Source organism: Onychostoma macrolepis, chromosome 09 (assembly GCF_012432095.1).
Source record: "Onychostoma macrolepis isolate SWU-2019 chromosome 09, ASM1243209v1, whole genome shotgun sequence".
Classification (NCBI taxonomy): Eukaryota; Metazoa; Chordata; class Actinopteri; order Cypriniformes; family Cyprinidae; genus Onychostoma; species Onychostoma macrolepis.
Genome location: NC_081163.1, coordinates 12,581,031 through 12,606,265, shown reverse-complemented (window position 1 = coordinate 12,606,265; position 25,235 = coordinate 12,581,031). Strand labels below are relative to the sequence as shown.

Sequence of the window (25,235 nt, the reverse complement as noted above, 5' to 3'; positions counted from 1 at the left end):
CTCTTGTCCTCTCTAAATTACGCATGGCTGCACCGTCTTTTGTTGTTGTTGCAAGATGACATGTATAAGTGAAATAAATCTAGACAGTGTGTGTGTGTCTCTGTGTGTGTGTACGTTTGTGTGAGTGACACAGCCCCAGCTGTGGAGCAGGAAGAAACAGCTTTTTGCTGGGTGCAAATCAAAGTGACGGAGAGCACAATAACCCACAGGTTTGAAATGATGAGGCTCTTTAGATTAGGGGAAAAAAACAACAGTGTAACGGCGACCCTGCACATGGCTCTAATCGCTTCAAATGAAGTAATGAAGGAGACACCGGCGTTGCCAGATCTCCTCTCCTGTTCTGCAAGGTGCAGCGCTTGTTTGTGCGAATGTCTGGCAATTAAAAATAATTGGGAAGCAGGTTTGCCTCTAAATCTTCCAAGAGTGCCAGTTATGATCTAATGAAGCTTCATTAGCCATGCTGAAAGCTGAGAGCTCTGTATGACAACGGCAATTAGACAGGATCATAGGCAAAATCATTAAAAAATACCCTGGCTAAGATTAGCTTTTCACTTAATGACCAATTCATTAGCTAATTGATTTCTTATTAGTTACAGGCAAAAAAGCCTGTTTGGGCTTCTGTACAGCTAATTAACAGCATTTTACACCATTAGTCAATTGCCTAATTTTCAGGAAAACAACTTTTGAAAGGAGCATGGCTGAAAGGCAATGGGCCATTTGCTTCGTTTTTTCCTCCCCTCAGTATTGCTTGCTATCTTATGCCATGCATGCGATCATTAATGTTTCTAATATTAAATGATAGCATTCATGATCATGTGTCCACACTGTATCCAGTGGCTCAGTCCACAGAGTGGATGTTCTATAATGAGAGTTGTTATATATTCAGAGGCAATTTATTAAAATAAAAAATAAAAAAGAATAAAAAAAAATTACTTGGGAACCACTGCCTCCAGAAATGAAATATTTAGGAGCAAAATATATATATTTTCAGTCTCACAAATCAAATATATACATTAACACTTCCAGGTTAATTTCAAATGGGACTTAACTGAACACTGCCTTGCAGTCCAGTAAGGAATCCGTGTGCCCTCAGTAATGGCTTTGAATGATTCACTGATTGAGTGTTTCTATTCAAACAGACAACTTTCAAGCAAGTAGTTCTCAGCCAGGGGCTGAGACCCACTAGAGGGCATTAATATTTTTTATAAAATAAACTAATCTAACCCAACATGCAAAAACAACATATCATAAAATCAGAAAACAATTTCCCCTAAATAATCCATAGAAAATTTTATTGGGCAATGACGGGCCTTTGAGTCAAAAAAGGTTGAGAACTACTTTTCTATAGAGTTTCTTGAAACAACTTGACAGGCTCATCACAGAGAATCGGTTCTTTGGAATCATATGTTCATGAATCAGACATGACAGCCTGTGCTGTGTGTTACATTTAAATAATTATTAGTGCAAATTTGTATTTTGCCTGTTGCATCATGGAGCCTTTTATTAACATTATACTGTGTTGGTGTTTCTAACACAACGTCTGATGGAGTGATGGCAAATGACATTTTTCTCTTCTGATCAATGCAATCAATACCTCAATATTTTTCTCTTTTGTAAAGTCCTAGAAATGCTACTGTGGATTGTTTTTCTGCTACTGTAGCAAGCAGAAAAGCAAAACGTTTATGGTGACTTCCACTTCTGGGATCCCCAGAAATGTGAAAAGGGCCCATTTTATGCAGTCTGGAGCCCTGTTGCTTCCTCATGCAATTGTGAAGCTTAAATTTAAGGCATATTATTAGCTGTCACTCTGCGATTATGACCACAGACCTTAGCTTTTCCCCCCCCGCTTACCACAGATGTCAGCTTTTGTTATGAGCACATGTAAAATGAATCACCTTATATGACAGCTTGAATGTACACAGCCTCAGGAAAACAGCAGCATGCACACTGACAGGCGGTCTGATTGAAGGGCAGTAGTATCCTCTGTCACCTAACAAGGTTGTCCAGTCCACATCTCTGTGGTGTGGAGAAGTAAAGTGAAGACTCTGAATTCATTGGTCTCTAACAGGGGGTGGCTAGGCTGCTGGAACAAAAGGAGACATGTTGGAGATGAGAGGCAGTCATTTGGCCCTTCAAAACCTGGGTCCTCTCCAACAGACACTGCCCTAAGGTACTTCCTGATTGTTGCTACTGTTACAATGAGCTCCACACAATTTCTAATACTAACACACACACACATATATATATATATATATATATACATACACACAGAGAGAGAGAGAGAGCGAGAAGGAGGTGGTAACTTTTTCCTGAACTTCAGAAACAGGTATAGCACAGCTACATTTATGAAAAAAAATTAAAAATAAAAATAAATTAAAAAACCTGTTGTCATTTGACAAAGTAATTAAAATATGTATATTACATAGGGTAATTTTTAGGTAAACTGGGACACTTTTTGCCATTGAGACCAGGAAAAATGTCCTAATTAACCTGAATTCTCTCTCTCTCTCTCTCTCTCTCACACACACACACACACACACACACACAGTATTTCCATGTTTTATGGGGACATTCCACAGATGTAATGGTTTTTATACTATACAAACTGTATTTTCTATCACCTAAACCTACCCCTTACAGTAAACTTTGTACATTTTGGATTTTCAAAAATAAAAGCCCCAAAAAAATATTTAGTATATTTTTTAAAGACTTCTGACTCACGGAGACTCCGAAAGTGTCCTTCACGTTGTAATACCTATGTCATACCCATGTCATTATACAAATTCACACACACACACAGAGATATATAAGAAAATAATATATATATATATATATATATATATATATATATATTATATATTATTATATTTATATTATTATTATAGTATATTATTATATTTATATTATTATTGTTAATACTTAAACTGTTGTCAAGAATTATGTTTTTGTATTATTATATTTTATATAATTGAAATAAAGCTTACAAATTCACAGGACTTGCAATAAAGTGCACAAATTATATGGACTGTTTATGGTATTTTTTTGTCCTTTTGAGTGCTTGACCAACATCACTATGAAAGATTATTCAGAATTTCTCCTTTTCCTTTCCACTTTAAAAATAACAACATACAGGTTTGGACCGACATGAGGATGAGTAAATAATTACAGGTTTTTCATTTCTGGGTGAACTATTCCCTGAATTTCTTTTATGTCTATTCTACCTGTCTGTATGCCAATGTTTCATTTAGGTCTGTTTTACTAAAGGGTCAGTGTTTGTGCGCTGGAGAGCTCCTGATCTTTGTCCAGTGCCGGTTCTGTTAGTGGTTGAATAGCTTGGCCCAGGGGGATGAGGGGGGACACAGCGTGACAGATGGGGGTGACTGGTAACTCTGCTGAGGGACTTGTCTACAGATGGTGCGCCTCCCTTCTCCCTTTCCTTACTCAGTCCCTCCCCCCTTCCATCACAACCCTCAGGCTGCAAGTGAAAAGAGAGAGCGAAGAGAGAGAGAGAGAGAGAGAAGCCTGAAGAGCCGTTCACCTCACCTTGGCAGTGCTGGCCATTTCCAGCGCCTCTTCATCAGCCATGCCACTCTGAGGCCCGTCACTAATTAATCTTAATGAGCCGGCAGATCAGTGACTTCTCCTTCTTAAGATGAGTGCATAAATCACCCTCAACAAATGGACGCAGTCCACGTCTTTAGCTAAAGCCGGATGAAATTAAAAAACGCTGCTGTTTTGAAACGGCTTTTAATTGCATGATTGATCAACTGCAGGATGCGGCATAAAAGCTTGTCTGTATTCATGCTAAATGAGTCGGCCATGTCCGAATGACACTAGAGACCCGGAGACTGAAAAAATAATGCGGATGGCATACATTTAACCGGTCATTTACTGTAAGCGAAATCCTGCCGGTCTACTTTCAGGGGGATGGTTGAGCGAGATGAAAATGATACATGTCCGCATTAAGCAAATTAATGTGTGCTATCAGCAACTGCGAGCATGCTAGGTCTTCGGCTTTGACCACAAGATACAACCACCCCTCGCTACCCTCATAGATTATTTTCTCAACACATGCGATGAGCCGAGATTCTAAACTAGACTGCAGGCGGAATGACCTCATAAACAAGAACAAATGTGTGATTTGCTTTGTCTGCCAGAAGTAGCTGTGAGAAGAGTTGATAGACTCCACACAGAACGGCCTAATTAAGAACGTTTGCAGAGGGAATATGTACCTTGGGAGTATGTCTTGTTTTTTTTTTTAAATGTTTAATTTAAAATAGTACAAATAAGTTGAGTTCAGAATGTCTATGAGCACTTTTAGAGAATCAGCTAATGTAGACCGTCTAGCCTTTTAGCACTGAGGTTGACAACATTTCTTGAACTAGGGACCTACAACCAGACTCTTAACCAATTGAACTTGGGACTCCCAAAATAAAATATATATATATATATATATATATATATATATATATATATATTTTTTTTTTTTTTTTCAGTAACACTACTTGCATTAATAAAAAAATGCCGTGATGTAACAGAAGTATAACAACATTATGATGTACATTCGAGTGAATGGATAATGGAAAATATAAAATGTACGGAGACCTGGTTCAGTCCATCAGTTGTTGGTTGGGTGGAGGCTGACCTGAATGAGAGCTTGCAGTGGATTGTAAAACGGAGTGGATTTTTTAAGCAGACTAAATAATTAAAATCGGAACAAGTTATGACATTTTCATTATAAATTACAAGCTCTTTTTTAATTAAACATATGCACAGATCAAATATTTTAAGATTTAAGAAACTGCCCTACCTTTATATCTTTTGCCATGTCCTGAATTCATCATGCTATTGTACTGTCAGACAGAGAAAGAAATATACATTAATTTAATAATTTTACCTAAAGAAGAGGTTGTTTCTTAGATAAACTGCAGACATCAAGTCCACAACCCTGGTTTTAGCATCTTAGGCTTGGAAATAGTTTGGGCCAGCTGATTTTGAACAATTAGTTCTGGTTGGGTGCTATTCTAACCATTATAACCATGCTGTTTACCAGGAGAACTTGAACGGCAAAGATTTTGTTTACCAGCAGAACTTGAAAGGTGAAGATTCTTTATCAAGGCATTCTTGCTGATTAAGCTAGTTAAGAAGCCTGATGGGACCACCAGCACACCAGCAGCAGAGACAGCTTTCGTTCCCCATCAGAATGATCTTCCCAACATCTCCAGACTTCCACAAACATCTGAGCTTTCTCAGATGACAGTCAGCATGGTGCTTATCTGTGAATGGGAGGATGAAATGCCACATTGTGCATCTTTCATAAATTCTTTTTCATAGTATTGATTTGAGCTTATTGTGCTGAGGCATTTTATTTCCCATGGGTCCCAAGCTATTAACTCTGATATGATCAGGAAAGATCCTCTTACTCAAATTCCCTTGTCACATCTCGGCTGGCAAGCTACATGCACGCTTGACCTCCGACAGATACAACACGGTTGTTGCCATGTAGATCGTAGTTTAACAAACACGTCTCATTACAGTCGCTTGAAGATCTACTTCGTGGTGCATTGAGTCAGATACACTGACTGCAGAGTAAAAAAATTGGTGTGGAAACAAATTTCACTCAGAAATTGCTAGTAAATTGGGAATGGCAAAGAACACTGAATTAAAGATAACATTTTTTAAGAAGAAAATCTAAAACAGTATTTTCTTGCAAAACATATTAAACTAATTTGTTTTATTTTTTTACAGTGCATTTTTACATTCAATGTTAACATACAGTGTTAATATATTTTCTTCTATTTAAATTGCATAGACCTTTTGCTGCAAGCTACTCAATTTATGCATTGTCAATCACTGTTAAATACTGCATATGATAAAGTGAATATAAGTGTGAGGCTGGTATTTTTTAAAGGTTATCGATCAGAATGTCATCAAAGATAACAGTTCATACTCACATTACTTGCAAGACTATAGTGTTTGGTCAGTATAACATCATCAAAATATTGTCAACCGCCTAAACTTGTTTTCTTCCTATAGAGCTACTCACACCCAGCTGTCCATATTTTCTTCAGTATGTCTCGAATAGACTCTAACTCACTCCTTTCTGGTCTCCTTGCAAGTGCTAAACGGCTCGTCCAAAATACTGCTGCCTGATCTGGATTGAAACTCTCACATATTTCAGCTCTGCTCCGTCTCCCCACAAGCTTCAGGGGTGATGTTAGAATCAAATCTAAAACATCGTCTCTGACCAACAATGCAGCCAATTGTTTGGCTCTGTTATCAGCACACCACGATAAAAACACACTCCTCAACCTGGCTGCTACAATCAGCTGTATCCAGAATAAAAAGCCAGGAAGAGCTTGTTCGGGGTGGGATTGGAGAGGTGGAGGGCTCGGGGCGGTAGGTTTGTCAGAGTACTCTGTGGATTATTATGTTTCAAGGATAAAGTCAATTTAATACCATCAGCCTATGGGAAGAAAGCAGCAGAGGGAAAAGGAAGAGAAAAATGTGGTCTCATGCTTCAGGGTTTCAACACTCGGGACCTTTGGCTTTTAGCCATAATTTTGTTGATAATCAATTTTTGTACATGTCTCGCTTCAGCGGTTTTAAACACACAAAAAATGTACTAGACTGAAATAACTGCGGAGAAATTTAATTCAGGACCTACATGTCACAGATTTGAGGTATTATTAGTGCTCATTTGTGTATGAACAGTCATTTTAAATACACAGAATCTGAGTACAAAGAGATAAATGATTATGTGCAACAGAATGATGAAAGAGAACGAACACATAAATGCACATTTTTTAACCTAGCTTATCTTTGGTTAAATGCAAACTACAGCAAGTGTAACAAGAGACAGGAGGAAGCCGGTTAGGGTTAACTACGCCTCATTATCTTCCCTACATGCATGCCTGTGCATAACACTCAAAACTGTCTGCCACTGGGGGTCGGCCATTGCACTTAATTGGGGGTTTAAACCCTGAAGTAATCAGCACGGCTCAAAACAACACCAAATAGCCACCATTTTAAATATGAATTTAGAACGCATTGGTCTCGCGAACATAAGGGATTAATCTGAGTGAATGAGCAAGTTCAAACGCTGTTATGGCATTTGTCAGAGTAAGCCTGGACTTCCCGCAGAAAGGTCTTGGGTCTCCTTTCCCCTCCACTTTATTAACAAGCTGCCTAACCCTCGTAAGAATGAGTGCTGCTCGAAGAATCACGGCACACATATAGCTCAGCTGAAAGCAGGGACTGATTCACTGGCTGAATGATTAAATGGCCTGCTGCCAATACAGACACAAATTTTACAACACCGCTCTTTGCTTTACTTTTAAGGGGCCACATGGTCCGGGCCTCTCTCTCTCGAATGGCATCAAACTTAATAAAGCTGTTTATTTGCTAATAATGTGCCAAAAGCTAATCAAAGGTAGGAGAGGAGGATGAACTTTACCATCACACAATTACAAGCAGTAAGGCATAATTACATTTACGTTTTGCATAACTGGAAGCAGAATCCTGCCTGCTGTCTCTGCAGTCTGATTAAGGGGATGCAAATAATTCAGAGCAATTATTTCTTAAAGTGACAGTATGCAGCCACCTGCCTGCTTCTGACATTAAATGAATCTGACTAAATAAAAATACAGGAGCTGTTGTAGAGCGCAAATTGACATAAAAAGAATTATTTACATGTGCTGAGATATATATTTTGTGTTTATTTCCAAAAAGGCTATTTGTGTTACCTGTCTTTGACTAAGACAGTGATGTCATAAATTTTCATGCGCATCGCCCGTGGCGTCAGATGTAAAATTGTTATCGACATTTCACTTGACGATTTATTTATTTCTTTACAACCCAGATATGGACTGTAATCCATCAACCTGTCCGACCTTAATTCGGTCACTTCCAGTGAAACCTTTTAGAGCTTAATTGTGATTTAATTGTGTCCGCTCACCCCTTAAAGTCACACCAGAAAATATGTGAACAAGATAATAAATTATAAAAACATGTCTATGCAGAAACATATTGTGTACTAAAACTTAAAAGAGAGATCATTTAAAAATAATAATTTAAATTTTAAAAAGAGATATAGCTACGGAGCGAGTAGCTAATAGGCTACATGATAAAATAACGACTGACTGAATTTATTCGCTTACTAGGCTACCCTGTGGTTTTTAGTAACTAGGCTATTTATTTGTTTACGCTGTCTATTCTGCTGTTGTAATGGGGTATTTATATTGCATTGCGTTGTGTTTAATGCTGGTAACAAAACAAAAAGCTTGTAAGTTCATTCTTGCTTGGCCAATAAACTTCACCCAAACACAAGCGGCACCAAATCCACGAAGCAGCCAACGTTTCCCGATCGAATAGTTCAATTCTGAGAGAGAGAGAGAGAGAGAGAGAAGAGAGAGAGAGAGCGAGAGAGATTGGAAATAAAATTCCTGCGCCTTTAAGGATTGTCTGCTACTAAACTTCAGCGACACTAGTGAGGCAGAGTAAGAACATCCTGACTTGTCGATTTACTCACGTATATATAGCCTATATATGTATCGATCCCCTGGAGGCTGCTGTTGATTGTGAACCGCACTTGGATAGGTAGTGTAGCCTACTACCTAACTAATTTTAAAACATCTGAACCAGCCACTTTGAAGTCCTACAATCCGTTAAAGTGAGCTACATTTTTTAAAAGGCCTCCTAGAAGGTATCACAGCAGAAACGCTGAAAATATTAAGGCCTACTCTGCTCTAAGCTATAATAAAAACAACTGAGAAAGGAGTAATCCAACTTCATAAGCAGCGGTGTTCAGCTTACTCTTGGAATCTCCCGGAATCAAAGGTGCACCTGACACACTTTATCCTTCCCTTGACGTGACCTTACAAACGAGTTTCCATCCAGCATCACTGCTTAAATATAGCGCAAAAATAATAGAAGAGTGAACACAGTTTGAATGATGAGAATAGAAATGAATTTTTTTTTTACAGAAAAATAAAATAAAATAAAAAAACAAAAATTCTAATGCTCGTTTGAAAGAATAGTGATTTCTTTAAATGTAAACAGAGATGAGAAAGAAAGAAAAATGAACCACGAGGTCATATGTTAGAAAAATATTCAAATATGGGGCTGCAGTCTTAAATGAGGATGGATTTAATAAATAAAGCGCTATCAAACACGTCATCTGTGAGGTTTACATGAGCGATTTCACACCACGGTGCTCAATATTCACAGGGGATCATAACATCCTTTTGATTCTGCCCTTTTTATTCTCGCCCTGCACTGATCCGTGCATGCGATAATATCATAGCACCATATCCGAGTCTTATGCATTTTTAAAATAACCACACTAGAAATAAATGCTCATGATTATGTCACTGATGGATTTATCGATTTTATCATACACTTTAAGAATTCAAAAATAATTGTAGCCTATGTAAATAAAACATAAATTAAAAAAAAATCATAAAATGTTGAGTACCCCGTTTTAAATAGCTAAATATTAATTTAAGATAAATATACGCCTTGCATTTTTTTTTTTTTTTTACATACAATACTTATATTATGATGATCAGAGGTACAGTAAAATGACTTGCGTCGTAGGCTATACAATTAAACTGAAACAATTATTGCAAAGGCGCCTGGTCAATTTGTACTACAATCACACCAAATGTTTTCTTATCTTTACTTATGGGTGTACATATATATATATATATATATATATATATAAGTTTTGAATGTTTTATATCTATTTTAATGTTTATTGAATGTTTTTAAATTGCTGAATAAAATCACTTTTTCTAATAAAATAAAAGCACATGTGGGACACAATTATAGCCAACTGAATTTAACTGTAAGAAAGCGCCCAATTAAGCTACACTCTTAAAAATAAAGGTGCTTCACGATGTCTTATCAATATGAGTAATATCATAAAATATTATGATTAATATTGTTTTTAATATTTTACTAAAATATAAAAAATAATATAATGTACTCATGCGATGTAAAATTGTATATAAGAATATAATAGCCTAAATGAATATTAAAATATAAAAACGTGCAATAAATTACTTGGGGGGGGAGAAATACTTTATTTAGGCTAGTTATATTTATGATTAATAGGCTATATCCGACAAACTAGCTAAATAAAACACTCAAAATAATGTCTGGCGATGAAAACATCGAAAAGTTGTCCACAAACTGGACGATCCCGTGCAAGTTACCACCGTCTATCTTCGCTCGACTAGTTTCTCTAACATAGATCATCAGATTCTCGATAGCCTCCGTCCATGTTAACGTCAATATACCAGAATGAACTGATAATGCCATGCTGCAATATTCATATCCTCTAATTGCGTCAGCAAAATTATCACAGAATTAATTAAACACGGTTCCCATTTCCAATTGACCACACGGCACCGTAGGAATCCTAATTAATTATAATTAAATTAAGGGGACTCCATCCAGCGCAGCATTGATTTGAGGAAAAGCCGCTGAAAGTTGAATTCAGAAGCGCCTGTAATGACTCCAGACATGATGGCGATGGGGGCCGGGCTGAGGTGGCCGTGTATAAATAGTGTGATCTGAAAAACACAGACATAACAGCAGGAGTGATCTAAACCTTCAACACGCAAACATATCGCCGAATTCACTGTTGAGCAGACAAAAAGATTCGCGTTAGATACATTTTAAAGTGGATTTCTGTAATCAGCCATGGAAGAACTCACGGCGTTCGTGTCGAAATCCTTCGATCAGAAAAGCAAGGAGAGCAGCAAAGAGAGCATCACGTACAAGGAAGTTTTGGAGAGTGGTTTAGCCCGAGCCAGAGAGCTGGGAAACTCGGAGACCAACCTTCAGGAGATTACAGAAACCAACAACAACCATTGTCCGGTACACCTTTACAAGGAGCACGTAGAGCTGGAAAAGGAGAAATTGAAGGAGTTTAACGTGACACGGGCTACTGACGGTGAGTTACACTTACGTTTCTCGCTGCAGACGCGTTTGCAATTAGATGTTCGCGCGAATACGCGTGTTGACGTTGTTCAAATATCTATCAAATCTGAGTAACTGTACATTGAGATCATTTTCATTATCTTAAAGAGAGATTTCGATCGTCTTGAGAGGCTAACTAGCATGCGAGTGGAGAAATTCAGGCTGTATTCAGCTGATGCAATGGGCACTTGTTCGTTGTGTGCCGTGTACAGAACCGTTTTCTTTTGTAAAAGAACAGAAATACGCGATAGGCAATTTTAAGTCAAATAATCACAATAAATGTATATAAAAAAAGAGAAGTATGTACTCACATTTGAGGAATTACAGTCAAAACAATAGGCCCTTGTCAAATTTGAAAGGACGAGCTATCAATTTATTCCTGAGCGCTCCTTAAATTGCCATGAAATGAGTAAAGACACTTATTTTCTCTTTACGTACAACACTTGTGTAAATAAAGAGTAAAAAGGGCGGTCATTTGAAACAGAACCATATGGGTGATAACATTTTAAAAGAGAGATTTAATATAAAACGGGTTTGCTTCAGAAACTGTGAACAAAGACGTTTAACGACATTCATGGCAGGCCCATGACTGATTGTTTTGGAATACTACACCTCAATAAATGGTAATATTAATAATAATAATTCATTTAAATTACATTGATAATATGGGCCTACATTAAAAGCAAAACAAAGACCACTTCACAGAATTTATAAAGAAAATGATTGCAGTAAGACAAAGTTTGTAAGTTTACATTTGATTTCCAAAACTTGCAAATAACACAGTTTACTGCTCTGGAATGAAGACACAGGTCTATATAAATGTATATATATTTATTTATTTATTTTTTTTTAAAGTGCAGAGCTGCATTAGCTCATTGCAAACTTCTAATGTTTCCTAATAGGCTATCTTATAATGTAATTTTAGAACTACATAATAACCTAACCTCTTTATCCATGTCCCTTAATTGTACGAATCTGCCTAATTATAGATACATATAGCCTAAAAAAATAAAAAATCGAGAACATTTACGTGTTGTGTTTAAAATCATTTTTTATTTGTAAAGCGACAATGCATGCTTCAAAGTAGCTGTCATTTCTTGCTATTCATCTTGTATTTCACCTAACAAAATTGTTTTCATTTTTAATCTAAATTTTTAAAAAGTATTCACTGTTGACATGTCGTATAATTAAATTTATTTAGTTCCCGATTCTTTTTTTTTTACTTCTGAGCCGCCATCTCCAGTCTTTTAAACACTTGTGTAATAAATGAACGCTTTAAAAGAAGTAGGCTACTTTGTTGATGTGTTTATGTTGTATTTTCACAGGAATTTATGACTGCAAAGACAAGAGGGAGGATGTGAAATCAGAGGACGAGGACGCACAGAGTAAACTGAAGCAGAGACGGAGCAGGACAAATTTTACCTTGGAGCAGCTGAATGAACTGGAGCGCTTATTTGATGAGACGCATTACCCAGACGCCTTCATGCGGGAGGAGTTGAGTCAGAGGCTGGGGCTGTCAGAGGCCCGCGTGCAGGTAAGAGCCCATTCCTCCATACACTCCATGGATTCTTTTTAAAAATTCTAATCACGATGAAAAAAACTTGCACATTCTAAAAACTATTTTAGAACAGGCAAATATTAAATATGACTATATTCAAATATTATTAATTTAAAAACATTCATTTTTAAACGAATGCATCTCGAATGCACCTTTTAGTGGAAATGCAAATAAGCTGGTTGACAATTGGGGGTTCTGTGTCACTTATTTTTTCCATTGTTTTACGTAGACTACATGTTCTCGAAATAGTTTAAAGCAGGCCCGTGTGTGTGTGTGTGTGTGTGTGTGTGTGTGTGTGTGTGTGTGAAAATACAACAGTAACAAACCTTGCTCTATCGGCGTAGCATAGGCTAATTGAGAAAAATAATGTCCACGGAGATTATTCATAATGTTTATTGCTTTTACATTTAATATTCGCAAAATACCAAGTCTCCTATAAAAGCGCTGCTGTGTTTATGCTCATACGCCTAGAGGAATTTATCACGCTGGTAACTTAATGTAGCCTACATGTAAAACCAAAGGGTTTTAGTTAGCAGTTTGTAAAGTTAGAAATAATAGGCAATCTATTTACGAAGTACTCTAGGAACATGCGTTTGTTATAGAGAAGTGAACTGGCAAGGGGAAAATAATCAAATAAATAAAACCAAGTGTAAGTGTGATCGCTAGGCCTTCATTCCTCCTACACGTTTGCTTAAGTAGGCTAGATTAAATTTGTATATCATACTACGCGCCTGAGATATTTAACATTTGGGGACGGTTGTTCTGTTCACTCATACACAAAGCATTTCTGTTATCTTTCGATTTATGCGGGTTCAGTTTCAGTGGTGGGTGTGGATATGAAATCGCCTTTTAGTTCCTGCAGCAGCAGCTATATTCAAAGGAAAACTTGCTTATGTGCTGCAGAAAGATCTAACCACATCATTAAAATTAATGAAGAGATTGAACCGCTGCTGCAGGGGATACCTTCTTATGTCACTCACCTCATTTTCTCCAACCTTATCTTTGTAATATCTGCCATTGGCTTGATATACTGTTCCTATAAAAATGTATTAGGAATAATTCAATTCTGTCTTAACTCCTACAGTGACATAGGCCGTGTTACAAAATGTAATGGGAAAATAAGTAACATTGTTTGCCAGTGTGACAGCTTGCAAGCACTACATTTTTTAATGTTTCAGAGGCGGAGGCGAAATCAGATTAAAAGAGGAGAGCAAAGAATAGGTCAGAGCTGTGATTTGATGCAACCAAAAATTCATACCGCGTTAAAACGCCTCTGTATGATGCATCACATCGGCATTTTATGACTCGTATCATATTTCAAATTTCGCAGAAAATTCAGAGTTAAACGCAATGGACGTGAGCTAGCCTAGTTGATATGGACCTGCTACTATACTGTTCTATAGAAGCCCCACGCCGACCAGCTGTCAAGAATCTAATTGAAAGTTATGAGACCTCAGTGAGGAGAAGGCAGTAATTCAATTACGACTAATATCTTTCGGTTTTTGGTGCAGGGCTAAATTAAATGTCATTATTCACTGTCTCTAATAAAAATCAAAAGGAAATCAGATTAGGGTATTTGTGAACCGCATCATTGAGTGGTCCTTAATGAAGAAATAACTGTCGAAACCAGTGTAGCTCACTTTCCCTATAGCATAGTGCTGGATAATTACAATCGATCAGAGATTGAAATATGATGCATTCATTGTGGCGCACTGAAAGTCACACATTGAATAGGCCTAATAATAATAATAATAATAATAATAATAATAATAATAGCAGCCTAATAATAATAATAATATTCTATAATGCAAAATCCGATCGCCTTACAAAAAACAGGTTGACAGACGTTTCCTTTTAAATTTTAATGAGCGAGTCTGAGGGTTGAAAAAGCAGCGCTAAGAGCCTGATTTAACTGAACCGACCAAAGCGAGTAATGATGGAAAACCGTAGGCTTAGTGTAAATTTACACTGTCCATAATTAATATTTCCCACATTTTCAAACACCTATGTGATGCAGCAAATTGATTTTATTGAAAAAAGATAGGCTACTATTAAAAAAAAAATAATAATAATAGGCCTCAATTTCAGAGATGTAAAATTGTCAGTTTACATATGGTGCTTTGACAAGAGCTTGTAGGCCTACGTTATTTCATGTAAAGAAAGAAAATAAGAAAATTAAACTGTATGAAATGTAGACACAGCCAAAGAATACACACAGAATTCATTGGTGTAGAAGATGAAAATTGCCATATTAATTATGAAGAAGATTTGTCGAACAATGAATAACAGAATTTGCTTTTCCAAATGAAATGAAATAATAATCTAGACCGATTAACAGAGGCAACAGAAATCGGCGCTGTTTTTCTGTAATGTCGTTTGCATGGACAAATGAAATAACTAATTTGCACATTTCTCTAATTTAATTTGTAATATAAAAAAGTAGTAAATGATGGTGAACACGATAAAGAATAACCTTTTTTTCCTCTCTGTTTTTAGGTATGGTTTCAGAACAGAAGAGCGAAATGCCGAAAACAGGAAAATCAAATGCACAAAGGTAAAAATATTATTTCAACAAATAACCTAATTTTCCAAAGTTTTTGTGATATTATATTTTCTAATTTTATGCATTTCTAAATTAATTTATAACGGGGCATGACCCAAGTCAAAGTAGAATTGGGTGCTCGTGAGCCAGCAGATACATTTTAATTTTGATGTAACTGGTCAAATCATCTAGGCCTACATAAAAAAAAACCATTATGACTAACTTTGCTCATTTATTATTCTTTTCTATTCTAGGTGTTATTTTGGGCACCGCGAGTCACCTGGACGCGTGCAGGGTCGCTCCTTACGTGAATATGGGCGCACTCAGAATGCCATTTCAACAGGTAGGCTAGGAATAACCAAGCTGATTTTATTGCTTTTTATTGTGTTTCTTGTGATGTGCAAATGTGCAGTTAAATAAACGTCTCGCTCCGCCATATTAACCACCTAAAAGTAGCGGCCGAGAAATGTTTAGGCTTTGACAAACAATCTGATGTGACTCTAGTCTCCGTGCGTCGCGCGAAGGGCGCGAACCTTTCACCTCCGGGGCCCGATGAGAGACGAATGAGATAAGAGGGACCGAGAGACATTTCATCTGGTGCTGAAGAACTGTCTGCATCAGCCAGACGAGAGAGCAGCCATAATTAAGCTAATAGCACAGCGAGGGAAAGGCAGATAAAAGAGATTATGAAAGAGAGGAATAACGCACTGATGGTTATTGGCACTGAGCAGCATTGGCAGGGCCGAGGCGTGAGGACTGCATACTGAACACCACAAATGTCCACCACCTGTTGTTCTGACTGCCCCTGTAGAGGGGTTGCACAGTCCAATTTGACTGATTTGTGGAGACATTGGAGCAAGGGGCTGCTTTAATTTTTATGAGCATTTTCACAGAGTTAATTAAAATAAATGCAAGTGCCAGGCATAAAGTCAGAAGGCCTGTGGTTAGAAATTGTGAGCAGCAAAGAAACTCAGATGAGACAGGCTGTATTCATACCTGATTATTTTCCAAAAATAACAGACTACCAGGTCTGACATTATTTATCCTCCTTTCAAAGCGATCTCCCTATGTTTCGTATTCACGTGGAAAACAGAAAAAAAGAAACATTGGTAAAACATTCTTTCCCAGTGTCAAAAACTTGTGCAGCTTGTCAGATGTTGTATTTTAGTTGGACTGCAAAATGTAAAGCTTTGAAATATTTATGATCCCTGCGCAGAGAAAAATACATGAGAAGAATACTAAAAAAGAAAATAAAAAATAAGTCACTTTTTAAGTCAGCGGATGTCTAATTTTCACCTCATCTTACTGAAATAATTGCTAAGAATCTGCAACCTGATATTTTATGCTGCCTGCTTACATCTTTTCCCCCCCTAGGAACCATGCGAATAAATATTTATATATATGAGAATGAATATTTTGGGTGCGAAATTGTTTATTTATGCCATTGAATATATAATTAAGATTACATGATGTTGCAGCTTTTAGCGGTTGTATGGAAAGATTCGCTGTGGATCAAACTAATATGCTGAGAAGTGAGATTTGCAACTGATGGAAGTTCTTTGACTATTAAGCTGTCTGAGCACATTGCATAATGCAGCTCAAGATCAGATGAAAAAGAATGCACTGAGCGAGTGAAACACTGAAAACACACAGTTAGTGCAAGCTTTCGGAGGGGTGTCCGAGCCTGAAACCGGATCCCTGCCGCTCCTCGAGCTGACCCCGCGGCCGCTGACTAACTCCGTGTTTGTTTTTGCTTGCCCCGCAGGTCCAAGCTCAGTTACAGTTGGAGGGGGTCGGAACGCACTCCCATCCTCACCTGCACCCACACCTCGCGGCCCACGCTCCCTATCTGATGTTCCCGCCCCCGCCCTTTGGATTACCAATCGCGTCGCTGGCAGACTCGGCCTCTGCGGCGGCCGCCGTGGTAGCGGCTGCCAAGAGCAATAGCAAGAACTCCAGCATCGCTGACCTGCGACTCAAGGCAAGAAAACACGCCGAGGCGCTGGGACTCTGACCCCCATGGGCTTCTCTGCTGCTCTGAACTGATAATTGCTTCTAACACAAGACTAAGCCTGTGAAAAGGCCGTGACACTCACAGTTAAAACAAAACAAAATAAAAACAAAAGAGAAAAAAAAGGGGTGTAAGGGGAGAGAATGTGAGCGAAAGAGAGAAAAAAAAAAGTCACAAAAAACCAGCTGCCAAAACAAACCACTTGTAGAGAAAGGTAATTAAATACCAATGAATCACCTTTTACTTTTCGCCCAACAGGCAGGACTTCTTGGAGGCCACTGGCTCAGCCCTTTCCAGGCACAGATCACAGCCCCAGGACCATACAAAAATGTCTGGATGTCTGTCTGAAAACCAGCGTTTAGGAGAGAAGACTTTTTAAAAAAAGCAAAAGGCAGACACAGAGTGAGGCTAGAGGTTGTGTTTTTACGGACAGACACAAACTTTGGAATCTCAACCTCAAAGTGAAAAGAAAGAGACGGCCATATTTGCCTCCTACCACTGTGCCACTGCCTAGTGCACGTGCTCAATTGAAGGATAGACCTATTGGGGCTGGCCTCCATTGTAACTGACATACATCTATGTTGATCACTGCCATGATAACCCTCCACTACAATTCATATCTAAAGCCGTTATTTGCATTTTTGATTTTTTGATTGTTTTTCATTGTTCATTCTGCTGTGGACAAAGACTGGAAACAGCAATAACATCAATGGTACAATCGCCTGGTTTTTAGTGGAATTGATTCTTATGATTCTTTCTGTTTTGGGAGGAAATGTTGCGTTGCTGTTATTTCCTTCCGGGCATGTGTATGGACTTTAGCTTACATTCTCATATTTTGTGCTCTCTTCTTTTTTATGTGATGTGTCCTGGAATAGAAGTGAACCTAGCTTTTGCACTTCAGGTCTTGTATGAAGGGGTTTACGATCCTCAATGCAAGATATACTACTTTTATGTAAGGGGGAAACAAATTTGGCTTTCGTTTTGCTGAAATACATTGAAATGACTTGTTTTTGTTTGTTTCAAAAAGGATAAACAGTAACTGCAACTTTGTAATTTAACATTTTAAGAAACATCAGTTTAACTGAAATGCAATTATGTGCAGTTAAGTGCAATACTGTAAATATGGAAAACGTAATATAGCGGTTGATGTTTGCTAATTAAACAATGATTTTTAAGTTGTTGGGTTTGGGCACTGATGTCGATGTGTTGAAAGTTCTTCGCCACAAACACATCCTTAAAAGCTGTGTAAAAGATCATTTGCTAACTCGTTTGCAACGTGCCATAACTCCCCGAAGTTCAATGGTATTCAAATATAGTTTTGTACACGTGTATTTAAAAAGATATTGATATCACTGCAAGCAGACAAGGAAGATTCCTTTGACACTGTACAAAAATACTCTAGGTTCCTGGATCATAAACATGTCTGGTTTTTAACATAACAATAAATCAGCCAAAGACAACAATTTGATCGCATAAATAGAGTAGAATTATTTAATTTAAAGCTCCAAAACCATTTTTTCAGCAACTGCTTCCACAGTCTTTTCCCCCCATATAAACAAGAACTGTCTACAGTTTCCTGAATTGAATACAATAAGCTTCAGAATTTGTTACCAAGGTAACAAAAAAAAAAAAAAAACAGTATTATTTCCATGACCGTACCATGAAACGGTTTGCCAGTTCAGACATAAATTGCCTTTGAACTACGGTAGTAGTAGATCTTGGTCAGGTCTACCTCTAACAATAAACGCTACATTGTGGGCTGTTTTCGTTGTTCACCATTACGCTTGTTTAGGAATGTTTCTGTTTCTTTAATTGACGTCATAGGTGCTTTTATTTATTATTTTATCTGAAAGTTTATAAATGTTAAATAGTCAAATTTCAAGTGTACATATTTACATGGCTTTGCATTTATTTTTATATATTTTTTAATTGTTAACATTTGCAACAGTTTTACGCGAACGTGTGACTGCAGTACATTTGTTTGACTAAAATGTAGCGTGTTTGAGTTTACAAACATTTCAGGGATGGTGGATGAAACCATAAGACTTTGTGTTGAGATTTTCTTGATGCTCCAAGGAATTTGTTGTATCCCATCATATTGCATATGCAAGCATGCCCAAACATGATTCACCATTGAGTTTTTTTGTTTCTGTTGTTTCACAAAAAAAAAGAAAAAAAAAAAAGAATGTACATCTTGTACAAGTAATCTATCAATAAAAGTTATAAATATTTGTAATAGAGTTTGTAAAACTTTGTGGCCCGCTACAATTTTATGAATAAAGGTTGCTCTGGTTCAGACACGTTCGTATATTATATGTACACATTTTTATTCATTAAAATTATTACTACAAGAATCTTTATAGAGGAGCCACAATATATTACACCTGAAAAGCTAAAGGTTGTTTCAAATGAAATGAAAATGTTTTTCTAGCATGATAGAGCATCAACTAAAACACAAGCGTTTTTACCATCCAAATGTACCAGATGTTGATCCGTGAGTCTATTCAGACAAAACCATGTCTCTTTGTCATGTACAAGGTGCAATATGGATCTGTACCCGCCGTACATCTAAACTAACATCACGGTCACATCTGTCTTTAGCAAGCCTTTTTTGGATGGCTTGTTGCATCTGGAAACCCAAATCCAGATGTGTGTACACAAAGTAATTGCAGGCAACATAGTGGCTTTTTGTCTAAATCGCATGGAGAAATTAGTCCAAATGGCGTCCTGTTGAGCAAGTACCCCCTAAAAGGTCGGAGCAGGTTTAATTTGTAGCTTAGCACTCATACATCAAGATGGAGTGATATAGGCAGAGGCTGATACTTGCACATTTAGGCACTGACCTCTGGCTGGGGTCTGCTGGATGAAGCAGAACATAACAGCATCCTTTTATGTGCTCTAATAATTGGCAACATAGAACCGCCATCAATCAACCCACACCAAGTCATGGTTTCTTTTTCAACATGCACAAACACACAAAGGTATTTATATTGGCCACAAGCCACAAATAAAAGACAAGCAAGCAGCCTATGAAACCTTTTAATTAAAAGCAAACCAAACAAAACTTTTTTTATTGAATCAGTGTTATTGCTCACATTAAAAGTGACGAAGTTTATTGCAGTCGTATGGCTGACAATACTAAAGCTGATGTACCTTTTAGTTTCTATAATAAAACATTGTTTATCGTAGCACTGGCATATAATGAAACAAACTTCCCAATTTTGTACATTTGAGGTAGAGGCACTTATTGTAACATCTAACAGCTCATGAGAGTATTAGATCTTTTATGAAATGCTGAATTATATTCTACATAGGGCAATGAAAACATTTCGAAAAGGCATAAACATGGCTTATTCAAGCATATTCCCCATTGTGTGCCATTCCTTCTGAAACGTCACGAACTTAACAGATGCTACCATTCAGTTTCATGCAAGCCTTATCAACATCAGCCAAACTATACTGTATGTCCATGCATAACTTATGTAAATACTGTCTCTCTCTGCAAGTGCAAGGAAATGTTTACCTTTTTAATCTTTTCAACAAGACTCTAAAGAAGAAAGAAGAGGTGTTGGGAATTCTATTTGGAAAAGTTCTAAGGGTCCACATCAGGTCTTCAGGAGCTCGACTGCATTTTTAAGTTTAAGATACGCAAACTTCAGTCTTTGACATCCTCTTTCATTAGCAATTGGCAAAATGAACAAGGAGCTGGGCTTCAGTGACTGGAAAACATTCATCTGTTCTTCCACCGCAAATGTTCTCCTCCACTGCAAAATTAATAAAGTAAGTAACCTGGAACCTTAAGAACTTTTTAAATATTTGAATGTTTATAATTCCTCGTTTGAAAAGGTGTTGTGCTGAATTCAAGCAGATAAACATTGCAATGCAATGACAAAAACACAAGTTTGTTTAGGTATATTTGGCCTTTATTTGGGTATATTATTGACAACACAGCTGCAAAATGTCTATTTTAAAACTATCAGCCACTTAAAATGAAGACATGACTATAAAGCTGAGGTATTTCTGCTGAATGCTATCAAGTCATTAAAGTAATCAAAAAAACACATACAGATGCAATCTTTGAAGCATGGAAGTGTGTAGCTGAAAATATTAAAACAAGCTTTAAAATCTGTTCAGAGCGACTTTAATTCAAAAGTCACAAGTGAATTAAATCTTAATGTTGATTTGACCATGAAGACTTAAAGGAGAACTAAAGATTGTGAAAGGCTGACAGCAATTTGTCCATCTGGGGCCATTTTTGTTTTTTTGAGCCATTAAATCTCAACCAATAAGCTAGCCGTTTTCTTGGTCTGGTATTGCTTTCTTATTCAGTCTAAATCTGTTGTATTTTGAAGTATCAAACTAAAACCCTACAGGACCTGGATCTAACAGAATAGTAAAGTAGCAAGAATCTACTTTAGGTGCCATTTCTCTTGCAGAATAAAAGTTACAATTCAAAATCTGTTAGCCTCCACTTTGAGAGACAAGTTACAGTACCTTGGTGGTTTACCTGTAAGAAGTGAGAAACCATTTGAAAGGTTCAAAAACCCGATCTTCTCAAAGCAAGAAGCGGTCAGAAAGGCCAACATTTCTGAAAAGGTGAGATATTACAAATAAATGACTGTGAATTCCTTTGTAAAAACAAACAAAATAAAATACTTGTGTATGTACACACACAGTATATACACATACTCTGCAAATGAAATACATTAACTATACATAAATATATAATTTAATAATGTTTAATAATGTTTGTTTGTTTTGGCTGATAAAGAAAATGCTTAGAAAAATCATTAAGTGTCAAATCTACATCTAATCTAACATTGCATAACAATGAAAACAGTTTGTTTACTGTTCAGAGGAAAGCGTTTCCTGTTTATTCTATTTTCACAAAAAAAAGGCTTAAATGGGATGCTGTATATATTTTGTGAAAGCTCTTGTTGTTTAAATTAAATTATGCCTTCAGTTAGACATAACTAAAATGTATTGATTCTGAGATCATGCCCTTCCAGACAGAAAATCAGATAAAACAAAACATTTATCTCTTGTTAAAATGCTTTGAGTTATAATTTTTCCCATGTTGAGTATTGTAAAATATTATACTTGCTGATATTAACAGAGCAAATTTCTGGAAAATAACTCTGAAGCTTAAGAACTTCTATGAGAATTACAGGAATATTTTGATTGGAATTAATGATAACCAGCGCTGTTTTGCTGTTTTTGCTATAGTGATCAATGCCGGTTTCATTTCTGGTTACAAAGAGTGATAAACAAACAATCGAGTCAACTCTCTCTGGCATTCCCATTGCTTTCAGATAAGCTTCACGATTGAATGGCTGGCGACACAGTGAAAATCTTTTCTTACTAGTGGGAATCAAAGTCAGATGCATCAGAGGCAACTGAGTTTTCAATGCCCTTAGTCTATCTCCCTCTATTGGGAGATAAAACCAGTTAAGCGCTCTCATGTGAATGCAATGCAGCAGTGCAATATTGAATGATGAAAATTTTGAAATCCATTTCACTGTTTACCACATTTATTTCACACCATGCATCACGCTCTCTACTCATTAAGTAAATGCCATTTAAGATGAGAACAGATGCTGTTGTCTGAAATTACTCCATAGTGACAGTTACTTTAAAAGTTATTTATTCTCTACAAGTAACTAAACGATACTTAATACTTTTTTGTAACATAAACAATGGAAATGTGAATATTAATAAAGTAAATACCTGAAACAGCTATACCAGAGAAACTAGAAATATACTGAGTGACACTGAGATCAAGCCTAACCAAACTGAAAGCACTTTGTTCTTCTGCAGACATAAACGTCTTGCAATAGCAGAAGCTATGATAATAATAGATCTAAAAATGCATAAGAAGAAAGATAGCCTTTATCATAATATTTAATTTACCACACCAGTATGCAAAATTATTTACTGAGGCAAATTCAACATGCATGCTTGTTATGTTTCAAAAAGCCACTAATTCCAAGTGTTTGTCCATACGGGACAAACTGTTTGTCTGGCAGTTTTTTTTCTGATAATCTACTGTGACTTTTTGCTGCGTATAATCTAAACCGCACACTAATCTTTGTGTAAACCATGGCCCAGTCCTTCAGCTTCTCTGTTGTCACTGTCAATTTGATTCAAAGTCCAATGTGGAGACCTGTATTGTGCCAAAAATGACTTCCTTAACCCTTACGGTCAGCAACATGAAGAGAGCAGGTTTACAGAACATCAAGAGAAAACTTTTTCAAAAGGACTTTTCCAAAAAAATGCACAAGAATTGCAGAGAAGCCATTTTATGCTTATTATGACAAACCGTTAACAATAAAGCACATTGTCAAAATAAATCCCGCATCTCTAGTTGTCTGAAAATATCAAACCACCATAAATATGATGAGAAAACAATGCAGGCGAAACAGAAATCTAAACATTTCAGCATTTGAGATGCTTGTCATTTGAGCCTTTACTAAAGGGTGAACCAGAGATGAAACAGCATTAGATTCTCAAAAACAGACCAGGCTCAATTTAGACGAGGTAACAAAAATGCGAGCTAGAGGCTAAGCAGAAACTCGCATGCAGAAAAAAAAAAAAAAACACCCGTAAAATGTAAAGCACACAAGACGATCAAATGAAAATGACTAAAATACTAAACTAAAAATAGGAAAGCATGAACTGTATCCATGTACAATGTCACATGCAGTTTGAAATAAAATGCATAGCGACTAAACATGGGGCATTTTAGTTGAGATTACTACCCAAAATACTACCCATCATCCTGCATCAAACAATAAAGTGCATGTTCTGTTTCTGTAGAAGGTCATGATTCTTTCTCTTCCCTCTTCAGTAATGTGACTGAGATTTCAGCAGATGGAGCCTCTGCATATCCTGGGTGAATGTTAATGAAAAGCAAACAGCCCACCTAAGCAGTTTACACGGTGTAGTTTCGCTGTGAGCCATGCTAAAGTGATCCCTCCGCTCCGACAAATAAAGAGCACTCGAGGGGAAAATAATTATATGCCAATTCCTGACTAAGGGTCAAATGTATTATAATGTAAATGCAAACATCTTCTTGTACTTCTTTTTTTACAACAAAATGTTAATGAGAGGGGCAGCGCCTGAAACAATATCTTTTGCCTAAGAAGTTCTGATTAATAGCAGGCCTAAGTACTGACGGTTTAACAAACAAGGCATGCGCTCGCATGGCATGAAGCAAACGTGAAATTTCACATTTAGATTGTGGGTATTTGCAGGATTGTCAAGGCCTCAAAGGATTTCTTACGGGATTACCACAGGGCTACTGGGCTAAGCTACGGTCTCACACCCTACATTCTAAGTGCAAGAGGTCAAAGTGGGCCGAATACATTTTGGTGCTATCCTGAGGGGAACTTTAAAATCAGGCATTCAGAAAAACACACTTGAAAAGTATTGTTTGTGTCCTTTGTGTACAGTCACGACTGAAATTCTTCATCAAAATAGCGCTTTGAGAGTGTGGCCACATAATATGAAATCAATATTGTCAATGAAACAGACCACATTCATTTTTGTGAGACATAGATTCTAATAATCATAATAAAGTCCGTTTTGACACATTGTATTACTGAGGTCACTGGCCACCCCTCCCCAGTTATTATAGAGGGCTTTGAGAAATTATTGTTCTGATACGTGTAGTGTTTGAGTCATCTGAAGAAACCTTGTTTTCTTGACTAACAGGTCGGTATTTGAGATTGTCATCAGCTGAGGCTATACTCCTTGCCATATTGTACAAATTGAGTTAAATCTAGCATTTACATGTAAATTAAATTAAATTAAAATAGATTTTTTAAAAATTCAAAAAGTTGTTTTAACTTTAAAAATTCTGGTTAGATCTTATTTTAAAGCTTACTAAATTAAATTGTTGTCTGCTTGCATTAAAAGCAAACCAGTCCAACAAGATATATTTAAGAGAAAGGAAAGTCTTTGCTGAATATACATAAACCATGGTAGAATATTAGCATAGAAGTACACAAAAGAGTTACCAAATAATGAAAGTGTGAAGATGGAATTATGTTAAATATTACTGAGCCAGTCAAGGAAAGTAAAATCCTACAAAACCAAAAGTGGAAAAATAAACAGATAAAAAAATATATATATGGACC

At 36.8% G+C, this 25,235-nt stretch overlaps 1 protein-coding gene and 1 long non-coding RNA gene across 4 annotated transcripts in view; one reads left to right on the top strand and one right to left on the bottom strand.

The window, feature by feature from the left end:
• Nucleotides 1-25,235, bottom strand: part of LOC131547481 (uncharacterized) — a 117,864-nt gene that overhangs the window by 17,960 nt on the left and 74,669 nt on the right. The window contains exons 1-2 of one of the 3 annotated variants that reach the window (XR_009272947.1): nt 4,811-4,836; nt 1,896-2,083 (exon numbers count right to left, since the gene is read on the bottom strand). This is a non-coding gene — a long non-coding RNA (uncharacterized LOC131547481). Of the gene's footprint in view, nt 1-1,895; nt 2,084-4,810; nt 4,837-25,235 lie in introns of those variants that run through there. The other 2 variants (XR_009272945.1, XR_009272946.1) reach the window with 2 other exon arrangements.
• On the top strand, nt 10,174-19,329 carry shox (shox homeobox). Its single transcript, XM_058788078.1, has 6 exons — nt 10,174-10,960; nt 12,312-12,520; nt 15,041-15,098; nt 15,341-15,429; nt 16,852-17,067; nt 17,356-19,329. Exons 1-6 carry the CDS (start codon nt 10,708-10,710, stop codon nt 17,443-17,445), a joined length of 915 nt encoding a protein of 304 aa, XP_058644061.1. The 5' UTR covers nt 10,174-10,707; the 3' UTR covers nt 17,446-19,329.

Excerpts from the sequence above, each read along its gene's own strand:
- shox (XM_058788078.1), top strand. The coding sequence starts at position 10,708 with ATGGAAGAACTCACGGCGTTCGTGTCGAAATCCTTCGATCAGAAAAGC. Across the intron at positions 10,961-12,311 it reads CGTGACACGGGCTACTGACG|GAATTTATGACTGCAAAGAC; the intron begins GTGAGTTACACT and ends GTATTTTCACAG. Across the intron at positions 12,521-15,040 it reads TGTCAGAGGCCCGCGTGCAG|GTATGGTTTCAGAACAGAAG; the intron begins GTAAGAGCCCAT and ends CTCTGTTTTTAG.